This window comes from Chelonoidis abingdonii, chromosome 2 (genome assembly GCF_003597395.2).
Source record: "Chelonoidis abingdonii isolate Lonesome George chromosome 2, CheloAbing_2.0, whole genome shotgun sequence".
NCBI classification, from domain to species: domain Eukaryota; kingdom Metazoa; phylum Chordata; order Testudines; family Testudinidae; genus Chelonoidis; species Chelonoidis abingdonii.
The window spans coordinates 239087359-239099222 of NC_133770.1; the positions used below are offsets into that span (position 1 = coordinate 239087359).

Here is an 11864-nt window from a genome sequence, read left to right on the forward strand (position 1 = left end):
GGAGCACCCTCCTACAGCCCAGACCTCTCATCCCCAGCCTGCACCTTCACCCCCCCAATCCAGCCCAGAGCCCCCTCCTGCACCCTGAACTCACTTCTAGTCCCACCCTGAAGCCTGCACCCACAGCCAGGGCCCTCCCACCTTCCCACACCCCAACCCCAATTTTGTGAATATTCATGGCCCGACATACAATTTCTATACCTAGATGTGTCCCTCAGCCCAAAAAGTTTTTCCACCCCAATCTATCCCTTTCTTAATGATTCCCAACATTCTGTTTGTTTTTTTAACTGCCGTTATACATTGAGCCAATGTTTTCGGAGAACTATCCACAATGACTCCCAGATCTCTTTCTTGAGCGGTAACAGCTAATTCAGACCCCATGATTTTATATGTATCGCTGGGATTATGTTTCTCAATATGCACTGAATTTCATCTGCCATTCTGTTGCCCAGTACCCAGTTTTGTGAGATCCCTTTGTAACTCTTCACAGTCTCTTTGGACTTAACTATCTTGAGTAGTTTTGTACCACCTACAAATGTTGCCACCTCACTGTTTACCCCTTTTTCCACATCATTTATGAATATGTTGAACAGTACTGGTCCCAGCACAGACCCTTGGGGGACACCTCTCCATTCTGAAAACTGACCATCTATTCCTACTCTTTGTTTCCTATCTTTTAACCAGTTGCTGTTCCAGGAGAGGACCTTTCCTCTTATCCCATTACAGCTTATTTTGCTTAAGAGCCTTTGGTGAGGGACCTTGTCAAAGGCTTTCTGAAATCTAAGTACACTATATCCACTGGATCCCTCTTGTCCACATGCTTCATGGCACCCTCTAAGAATTCTAGCAGATTAGGGAGGCACAATTTCCCTTTACAAAAACCATGTTGACTCTTCCCCAACAAATCATGTTCATCTATGTGTCTGATAATTCTGTTCTTTACTACGGTTTCAACCAATTTTCCCCCTACCGAAGTTAGGCTTACTGGCCTGTAATAGCCAGTATCGCCTCTGGAGCCTTTTTAAAAAATTGGCATCACATTAGCTATTCTCCAGTCATCTGGTACAGAAGCTGATTTAAAAAGAGAGGTTATCAGTTAGTAGTTCTACAATTTCACATCTGAGTTCCTTCAGAATTGTCAGATGAATACCATCTGGTTCTGGTGACACTGATTAATTTATCAATTTGTTCCAAAACCTCCTCTAATGACACCTCAATCTGGGACAATTCCTCAGATTTGTCACCTAAAAAGAATGGCTCAGGTTGGGGAATCTCCCTCAGCTGTGAAGACCTATGTAAAGAATTCATGTAGTTTTTCTGAAATTACCTTATCTTGAGTGCTCCTTTAGCATCTTGATCCTCCAGTGGCCCCACCAGTTATTTAGTAGGCTTCCTGCTTCTAACGTACATTTTTTTTTTTCTTTGCGCTCTTACTTTCCAAGTCCTTGGCTACGTGTTCTTCAAATTCTTTTTTGGCCTTCCTAATTATAATTTTACACTTCCACTTTTTAAAGATGTCCTTTGCCTCTTAACTGCTTCTTATACTTGGTTGTTTAGCCATGGTGGCACTTTTTTTGGTCCTCTTACTATGTTTTTAATTTGGGGTATACAATTAATTTGAGCTTCTATTATGGTGTCTAAAAAGTTTCCATACAGCTTGCAGGGATTTCACTTGACATTGTACCTCTTAATTTCTGTTTCACTAACTTCCTCATTTTTGTGGTGTTGTTCTTTCTGAAATTAAATGCTACTGTAGTGGGCTGCTTTGGTGTTTTCTCCCTCTCCACCCCCGCCCCAGAGATATATTAAGTTTTACTATGTTATGGTCACTATTATCAAGTGGTTCAGCTATATTCACCTCTTGGACCAGATCCTGTGCTCCACTTAGATCTAAAGCAAAAACTGCCTCTCCTCTTCTGGGTTCCAGGACTAGCTGCTCCAAGAATCGGCCATTTAAAGTGCCAGGAAACTTTATCTCTGCACCTCCTCCTGAGGTGACATGTACCCAGTCAATAAGGGGATAGCTGAAATCCCTCATTATTACTGAATTTTTTATTTTTATAGTCTCTCTGATCTCACTGAGCATTTCACAGTCATTATCACCATCCTGGTCAGTAGTATATCCCTACTGCTATATTCTTATTCTTCAAGCACGGAATTACTATGGAATTACTACCCATAGAGATTCTATGGTACAGTTTGGTTCATTTACTTTTTTACTTCATTTGACTCAATGTTTTCTTTCACATACAGTGCCACTCCTCCACCAGCAGGAGAACTAAAAAGCATCAATGTCTTCGAAAGGTTAACTATTACATTCACTTTAAAGGCAAAGATTGGTCAACCATGAAATCTGCTCTTGGCATCAATAACCTGGTCATTTATTCAACACATTCCAAACCCTTGTTTTCTTAGTGAAGTCAGTGAGAAGATAGTCGCACCCAAATTCCAGCAGCACTGTCATTTTCATCATCCTGGATCAATCACAATCACATTCCAGAAGAGTACCGCACAAATTCAACCCTTCTGACACTGGTGGATAAACCTCTTTTGTCGCGAGGCAGGAAACAAGTTCGTAAGGGTATGTCTACACTGCAACTGGGAACAAGCCTTCCAGACTGACAGACAGACTCACATGAGTGAGCCTCGAGCTAGCACAGGGGTAGGTAACCCATGGCACGCGTGCCAAAGGCGGCATGCAAGCTGATTTTCAGTGGCACTCGCATTGCCCAGGTCCTGGCCACTGGTCTGGGGGGGCTCTGCATTTTAATTTCATTTTAAGTGAAGCTTCTTAAACATTTTAAAAACCTTTTTTACTTTACATACAATAGTTTAGTTATATATTATAGACTTATAGAAAGAGACCTTCCAAAAACCTTAAAATGTATTACTGGCACGCAAAACCTTAAATAAGGATGAATAGATGAAGACTTGGCACACCACTTCTGAAAGGTTGTCGACCCCCAAGCTAGCATGTTAAAGATAGCTGTGTGGACACTGCGGCTCTGAATCTGAAGCCTAGGGGGTTGGGTGAGCTTCAGAGCCTGAGCTCCAGCCTGAACCACAGCGTCCACACTGCTATTGTTAATGCGCTAGCTTATGCCCCACTAGTGCAAATCTATCTACCTGGACTGTAAATTTACCCTAGGCTTACAGTACTGTGTAGATCTGTCACTTGACACCAGTGACCATACAGTGCTTTTGACATGCAATATCACAATGTACTCATTCTATTCATTTGTTTACCTCACAAATCCCAATACCAAAACGAACATCAGCTCTGCCTCACCCAGACCAATGATGTCATGGACCACAAGACTCAATACTCTCTCTCTCCCCCCCCCCACCCCTTCATCATGAGGAAACTTCGAAAAAATAAGAAGCCATGGACTTCAGTGCTATCAATATGCAGATGGCAGTCATTCTCCGTTAATGCAGCCCACCACCTCAGATAGATAAAGCTACTAGTTTAAACTCAACCCCACAAAAGGGCTGGAGGGATTTTAGTAGGGGGTGGGGGGAGGATTGGAAACTGGATATTACTCTAACCTTATCAATTGACGGAGTAAGACCACAGGTTGCCAAATTGGTTCAAAGCCTTAGGTTTGAGATGGTTTCCTCATAGCTCCCGGACACAGATTGCCACAGCAATAAAGAATCCTCCTTTGGTCAAAAAACTAGCCTCTTTTTCCTTTCACATCTGAAAGGAGGATTTTGACTGATTTGCACTTCTATCACCTCCTAGTTAAACTACCTCAATTCACAACATGGACTTGACTGTAACCCCACATGAAGACCGCAAATGATTCAGAATGCAGCAACCCACTTCAGATATATTGGCAGACATGAGCATAGTACACTGGTGCTTCACAAGGGGCTGGCTTCGAACCTGAAATTAATAGGAAGTCAAAGTCTTGGTCTTACTCCATGAGCCTCGAGGGTTTGGGACTTGGCTGTCTCAGCCCAAGTTACAGGTATCCATAGAAGTCAGATACAGCAGTCATGTATGCCTCCCCATATGAACTGCTTCATAGCCTGTCATTCCCAAATTAGACATATCATCCTAGTAGACTCTTTCATTAAAAAAATTATACTTCACACTTACTTGTAAATGACTAGCAATGAAAGTCCAATCATCTGTACCATTTTGTTCTACCAGCTTCTTTAGCATGTCATCCTGTAAAGACATAATATCAGCTGAGAAATATAGCATTTTGGTATGATATAAAAAGTAAAATTACCCGGTCAAGTGTTACCTCATCACGTGTCCATTTTACTCTGTTACATATCTTCTTCAACCCTTTTTGCTGTGGTACTTCATAGTCATGATCTGCATACTGAAGGTCATCATCTTCTTCCTCACTGCAGGTTTAAACAAACAGAACAGATTAAACAAACTAGAAATATATTTTAAGTTAACTGACCACCACTAACTCAAGAAACCAGAGAGGATTTTGGTTGTAATCTGTGTATCTGGTGCATCTCTGGAAGATATCTAGAAAGAAGTATAAAATTTGTAGGAACATAAAGTCAGACCATTGTCTTATCCAGTATAGTATCCTTCCTTTTCATATCCTATGCGTCAAAGATAAGTAATAAACCACACAAGGGACCTAGTCAATTTTGCAGAACTATATATTGTGAGGAATAGGCAGAAAATTTCTAAAAGCTTAAACTGAGGCAAAAGATTTGCTTAACCTCACTGTTTAGGCTTTTTTTAAATATAGCATCCAACAATCTGTCAGCTAGGCATAGCAAATAACTAGGTGCATTAGGGCCATAACAAAATGGTTTTCTAGTCTAGTAAACCCATAGAAAGGCCGTGTTTCAACTTTCTTAATTCACACAGACATGCTGACATGTACTTTGGTGTACAAAAGTGCAAGTTCTAGGTTAACACACCAATTAAAGTATGTGCATTTTTTAAAATACTTAGGAATTTGACAGTCACACTATGAGTTATGGCAGTGCCCCGCTTTGTTTAACTTAAGGATGTTACTCTAGCGGAAGCAATGTCTTCATGAAAGGTTAAAAAAAAAAAAAAAGAATCTAGATCACTAAATCCAGACCCACAAAAATCATTCTGCTATATAATGTCAGCATCAGAACCTAGATAAAATGCTTGCTACAAGCAGTAATCACAGTATCAGAGCGCACAATCAAGCCTGAACCTTCTTACTGTGACTCTTAGAATGGAAGAGCTGCAGAGGAATAATTCAGTCTCTGAAGGTGGGAGGCAGGAAAAAATTATGACATATAGATCCTTATCTAGGGGTCAACTGAAGAAAAGATAAGAGCCAAGCAAAATCAATGGAATCCTAAAAAGTCAAACTGAGACCATGAGTAGGGGTTCCTTTAAAAAATAAAAGAAAAATACAAGAACTAACGACGAAGTATAATTTCAGATGGACAAAATTTAGCTGAGCAAGCAGCAGAACTTAAACTACAGTGCTGAGCAACTTACCTTATAGTGAGTCAGAAGAAAGAAATGGTAGAAATAGGTAATGACCTTTGTGCCTTCGTGTTGAGTATGCTCCATCTACTGGAGAAGTGGTATAATACTTCACAACCTTAACTGCGAACAAACTCAGTTACACAGAGGAGCTCACAGAAGTGTGTAATGGCTTAACTCATTCTTCCCCCCCTTTACAACTGCATTAATTTTCCCGCTTTTGTCACTACAATTTGATTTTTTTTAAAAATCACAAATATACATGTTTAATGATCTATAGCAAATCCTTCCCACTACTTATGAAAGTAGATTACACTCAAAGTGATGACTGTAAAATGATCATGCAGTCCTTATTTGTTTTTCAATTTTACTGTAATAAGAAATATCCAGTCTATAAAAAAGAAAATTCAAATTTTTCAAAAGCACATAAGTCCCATTAAAAGTCAAATATAAAAAAAGTACACATGTTCTAAGTCAATGGGACTTTGAAACCTAACTCACTTAGGTTCTTAGGAAAGTTGTACCCAAAGTTGTATAGAAAAAAGACTTAAGGTTTTGGATACAACTTTCAATAGGACATAAGTCCCATTGACTTTCAACATATATCCATTTGGCTTTTAATGGGATTTAGTCTCCTAAGTCCTTTTGAAATCTGAACCCCAAGTCTTGATTTATTTTTTCTCCCTGCCCACACCTCTTACCCCACTCCCCACACACACTTCATCTCTTCACTCAGGCCCAGCAATTGCATGTTGATAATACCCCGTTCCACCACAAAGTAAAACTATTTCCCTATGCTTATTCCCCCCACACAGTTCCTCACATCTTCTTGTCAATTGCTAGAAAGGGGCCATTTTCCTTAGAACTACAAACAGTTCTTTTTCTCTCCTGCTGATAATAGCTCACCTTAACTGATCAGTCTCCTTATAGTGTGTATGGTAATCATGTTGTGTGTGTGTGTGTGTGTGTGTGTGTGTGTGTGTATCTTCCTACTGTATTTTCTACTGCATGCATCTGATGAAGTGGGCTGTAGCACACGAAAGCTTATGCTCAAATAAATTTGTTAGTCTCTAAGGTGCCACAACTACTCCTGTTCTTTTCACTTCAAGTAAGCCACAAAGTACACTTAAAATTACAACTCAATTGTCTCTATGTGGTTACGCTTTGAACATGATCTCCGTAATTTAAGCACTGCATAGTGGACCAAAATTAAAGTTAACAACTGGGAAAAGGAGTCTGAAGCTATTATTAAGAGCAGGCTACTGAAAAAGGGCCAACTCATCTGAATCAGATGATGAAATAGACAGTAAAATACTGTTTTGTTTTGTATAGTTCTCCCAACTATGTTACAGTACAGTTAATCTAATTTTCTTCATTTCCCACATCAAAAAGGCATCCTTTAAATGTTTTACATGTTTGAATAACTATTTTACCAACATTAATTTTTAAAATATTGATAATTAATAAGCAAATATCTTGCTGTTTAAATGGTTTACAACAAACACTTGATAATAACCTCTAATATTAACCCCTTAAAGTATTATTCTGACTTGAAAGAACAGAAACCTTTGTGCTTAGGCCACCTGCAAAATAGTGGTGACAGAGCAAACAAAACATCTCTCTTTAGGTATCTCTTCCTGTTTTAACTACTGCCCAACACACACAACCCACTAGTCCAGAGACACTAGTCTTACTAATCTACAACTTCAAATACTACCATTTCTGGGTCAAACTATTTAATATGATACTATTTGGAAAGGCAATAAAAAAAACTAAAGCTTATCTGTATTCAAGTTATAGCCAAGAATCAGAACACTCAGTGAAAAACCTGACAAAAATTATGCAGCAACACCACAGTTCCTGGTCACTGTGGCATTCTAGTATGGTGAATAGAAAACTCCGGAGCAATGTTGATATATTTTTAAAATGTAATTTTCCCAAATGAAAATGAATATAATCAATTGTTATTTGATATTAAACTCAGTATATTTTGCACTACCCTATGTTCCCAGTAGACCATGGGATGGGTGGGTGTTTTTGTTTTTAACAAACAAAATCACACTGTTGAAGTTTCTAGGAGTAAAGTTGGATGTTTTGGCAAGTGGGTAGGGCATAGAATATCAGGGTTGGAAGGGACCTTGGGAGGTCATCTATTCCAACCTGCTGCTCAGAGCAGGACCAATCCCCAGACAGATTTTTGCCCCTGATCCCTAAGTGGCCTTATGAAGAGTTGAACTCATAACCATGAATTTAGCAGGCCAATGCTCAAACCACCGAGCTATCCCTCCCCCAACACTTTTGGCACCAGATGTGAGAGATAACATGGAATTATGCAATAATATTAATCGGATGTTTCCACTAAAACAGCTAGCACTAAAATAATGTACAACACAGCCCAAAGATTGAGTGTTTAAATTACACAGAGAGAAAAGAGTATCTGCACTAGAGTCCACATATTAAAATTTCTTGTACCCCACCCATCTCTGTCTGAAAACAAACATGCATTTGTAGCGTATAGATTTGCTTAGACTAGGACACAAACAGGTTAGGCCCAAAAATTATATATGTGCTTAAGTAATCAAAAGGTAGTTTAAAAAGATCCTCAAAACCTAATAAGAATTGAATTTTTAAAATTCCGGTGATTACAATTTATTTGATCATTCCTCTGTAGTGTTGTACACTGAAACTGTATTGAATTAGTGCATGAAAACAGAAAGTGAAACAGAGCCATTTAATTTCACCAAGCTGTTTGAAAGAGTAAAAATACATAAGTTAAATTTCAATAATTCAATTTTAATAGTCAAAATACTTTTTAAATTAAGATTCTAGGCTTCAGTGTCCCTTTTTATTATGCTGAAGAGTTGGCAGATGTATTAAGAAATGAAAACTTCTCTCATTTTAAAAATCAAAGACAATGTTATACCTAATAATACCACCTAGAACTGAACGATCAAGATGCCTCCTTACTCTTGTACAAATTAGCAATCCCAAAAGCAGTTTGCACCCGTTCTTGCAGGTCATGTTATTATATGCTAACATAATTTTTGTTCTGGTGTTACCAATCTGTAGAAGATGAGTTCATCCTCTATGTACAGCTATTTTAATTATCTAGCAAGAAATGTAAACTTTTCACAATTCAGTGTTCAGTGACAGCATGTTAGCACTTACAGAAAGACTAGTAAGTCTTGCTTAGCTCCTAAACGCCAGAGAGACAAGGTGGATGAGGTAATAACTTTTAGTAGACCAACTTCTGTTGGAAAAAGAGAGAAGCTCCAGATGGTATACTGGGTACAACATTGTAGATGGAATTTCTGATGTTCTATTATACCTATATTAAGGCAGTTTCTCAGATATTTTTGTGTTCCTTGAAACAATTACAGGGCAAACATATTACTTTCCTCCCCTGCTGCAGTTTTTCAACAAAAACTATGAATTTATTGTGTATTTGTAATAAACCTGATCTCCTCAGGAAGAAAAATACAGTATCAGGTTCTTATGTAGCAACCACAAAACTATAATTTCTTCACTCCTATGCACAATATGAATCCACAGCAACCTCCAAATAGTGTGGAAGGTCACAACCTAATAGTTTTCATAACCATTTACCCTGCTCTTCCTTTATCAACCTTATAAACCCTCTTCTGTATTTCCTTATCAGTTTTCAAAATTTTATTTTTTAAAAAAACAGGTAACACTATGGAAGTCCACCACTAAAAAAAACTGAAGACAGCAATAACTGTATTAATAAATTTAGTTTCATTTTATATTCAAAATCTGAATTTTTAGGAGACACACGGGCTCCTGCAAAACTGAGGATTTATCCAGAACAGCTCTCAATGTTTGCAGCTGAATAAACACTTTCTCTCATAGATCCCCAGCTACAGAGCAAGAACCCCATACAGCTTTCTTTCAATCAGTGGACATGCGAGGACTAGAGAAACAGTCTGTGTTTTTTAAAAAAATTAGGAATTAGTAAAGACAAAGAATATTAAAAGCACATGGTTGGTTATGGTCAAGCCTAGCTTCCCATTAGCAGCGTGTGAAAGCAGAGTGGGAAAGGATCAGCAATGTTATGGAAGTAGGGAAAACTGACAAAAACTATTGTGTGGGAAGAGTATCTATTACCTTCGGGGAAAGAGAAGGTGAAGTTACCTTTATGTCTGAGGTACGGGGTAATATGGGATAGACATGGATGCAGCGACTCCTGGGGAAACCAACATGCAGGGGAGATGGAGCAGTCGGGGGAACACCTGTGTAGCGACAGGCTGGGTCGGTGACAGGAGATGGGGGCGTGATGCAGACGGGATCGGGACAGCTGCGGGGCGCGGAGAGTGACAACTGAGCACGGGGAAGGACAGCTGGGTAAGAGGAGAGTCTACGCTTCTGGTCTGGGGAGAAAGATGAAGGGAGACAAGGGGTGGGGGTAGGGCGGACTTACCTGCCCCACAGCGGAGAGCGGAGCTGGCGGGGAGTGCAGGGGACAGGTACCACCTGGGCGCGGAAGACAGAAAGCGCTGAGACCGGGGAGGGAGCGGAGATTTGGGACCCAGACGCGGAGATACCTGAGCCAGGGCCGGCCAATCGGGGGGCATTACTCACCTGCGTGGTCTCTTCGCCATCCTCTAGGCGCACCATAGGGAGGGGGCGCAGGCGGGCTGGCGAACAGAGCTGCGCGGCTCCCCGCCCGGGCTCCTCACGCTGCCCTGGGGCTCACGCACGGGCTCGTGAGTCTCTGCCGCTCGTGGCGCCCGTCCCCGTCACACACGGGGGGCGGGGGGACGCGGGGAACGGGGCAGCTCCCTCTACCGCTCCCGGAGACCCCAGCGCATCTAACCCCACCGCCTCTACCGGCAGCAGCGCCTAACCTCGGCCTGGCCCGGCCCCCCGCACACAGAACATGGCTTAGCCCGGCCCGGCTGCGGGGACAGGATCGGGGGTGGCGGACGCTTCTTGTCCGGGTGCAAGCTGCGGCTCCCAGGCCCCGTCACAACGGCCCCGGCTCCAGCTGCGTCCCGCGCCACCTCAGCTTCCCCCGTGCCCGTCCCGGCCGCGCCTCTCCAGCCGCTCCGCCGCCGCCACACTCGCTGCTGGTTTTGTCCGTGCCGCCGAATCTCGCGCCCAGCCTCCCTCCAGAGTCACCGTTTGAATCTGCGCACGCGGACTGCAACCCCATTGGCTGTGGGGGCCGCACGAGATCGAGGCGGGGCACCGCGCCAGCGGGGGAAGTAGTGCGACCAGTAGGGGAAGGAGGGGGCGGGGCATAGAGCCAGACAGGGACGGACTCGGAGCGGTGAGGCGGGACATAGCGCGCTGCATGCTGGGGGAGTGAGTTTTCCCTCCCGCCAAGCGTCACAGTGGGAAAGAGTGGCTGCTTGTTCCACTGAGGCTGCGCAATAAACTCACAGCCCTGTCCGGATACGGGTTCTGCTGCTGCAGCTCTTGCGTCCCAGGCCTCGGCACGCTCCCCTTAGTTGCTAGGGCTGGCACTTGCAGGGAGGCAGTGGGGCTGCTTGTGATCGATAACCATTTACTATCAGGAACTCGTTCGCTTGCCAGTGACTCAGGACTAATAAAATGCACGTGAACAGCGCAATTGGCAGAGGGAGGAAAACACCTGTCGTAGGACAAATGTTACTGACAAGGGATTTCTCAGGTCAGTACTGCAGAGCGTAGTCTACAAAATCATGTCTCCTTCGAGCCGGAATCGAACCAGCGACCTAAGGATTCCCGTAGGCAGTACCTCTACAGTCCTCCGCTCTACCAGCTGAGCTATCGAAGGGACTCTATAAATAGGCTTGTTTTCTCTGTACACATATCTCGCTTTCATGACTAAACTATTCCAGTGTAATTCAGTTCACAGCACTTAAGGAGAAGTTAGTCTGGGGCAGTAATAAATTTAGTGAGGGCAGCTTTTGTACCAATAACAAATGGAGAGAGAACTGGAGCTTTGGAGAGGAATAATTGTTGACTGTTGATGCAATATTAGGTAGCCAGACTTACATTTTCCCCGTTATAAAACAAGTAAATTCTCTCAAAGGAGATTCTCCTTCCTTTCATGTATATTTGCCTGACATATATGGTATGATATAATGTATAATCTGAGGCATGGTCTACAGGACAAGTTTATATTGACTGAGCAAATAGTAATACCAACCGAGCCCCAAGTGTAGACAGCACTACATCGAGAGGAGGGCATAGGTATTCCAACTCCAAGAGGGGAGCTGGAGTACCTATGCCAAGAGGCAAAGCTCTCCTGTCAGTGTAGATAGCTTCACTAAGCATTACAGCTGCATGGGTGCAGCAGCACCACTGTAAGTGTAGATGAGCCCTAAAGAATAACATTCTCCCTCCCTTACTCCTGTGCAAAAAGCATTAGGAGTAAGAAAAGCAGAAGATCAGCCTCCTCAGTTAT

At 42.2% G+C, this 11864-nt stretch overlaps 1 protein-coding gene and 1 non-coding gene across 2 annotated transcripts in view; both read right to left on the minus strand.

Moving 5' to 3' along the window:
* MYBL1 (MYB proto-oncogene like 1) overlaps positions 1-10161 on the minus strand; it is a 36161-nt gene extending 26000 nt beyond the window's left edge. The window contains exons 1-3 of the mRNA XM_032777034.2: positions 10052-10161; positions 4257-4362; positions 4106-4177 (exon numbers count right to left, since the gene is read on the minus strand). Of these exons, the coding sequence (XP_032632925.1) occupies positions 4106-4177; positions 4257-4362; positions 10052-10071 (198 nt within the window). The 5' untranslated portion in view covers positions 10072-10161. The remainder of the gene's footprint in view (positions 1-4105; positions 4178-4256; positions 4363-10051) is intronic.
* Positions 10162-11141: 980 nt separating this feature from the next.
* Positions 11142-11231, minus strand: TRNAY-GUA (transfer RNA tyrosine (anticodon GUA)). The gene is given in 2 exon segments: positions 11142-11177; positions 11195-11231. It is a non-coding gene; the product is annotated as a tRNA-Tyr (tRNA).
* Positions 11232-11864: the final 633 nt, after the last annotated feature.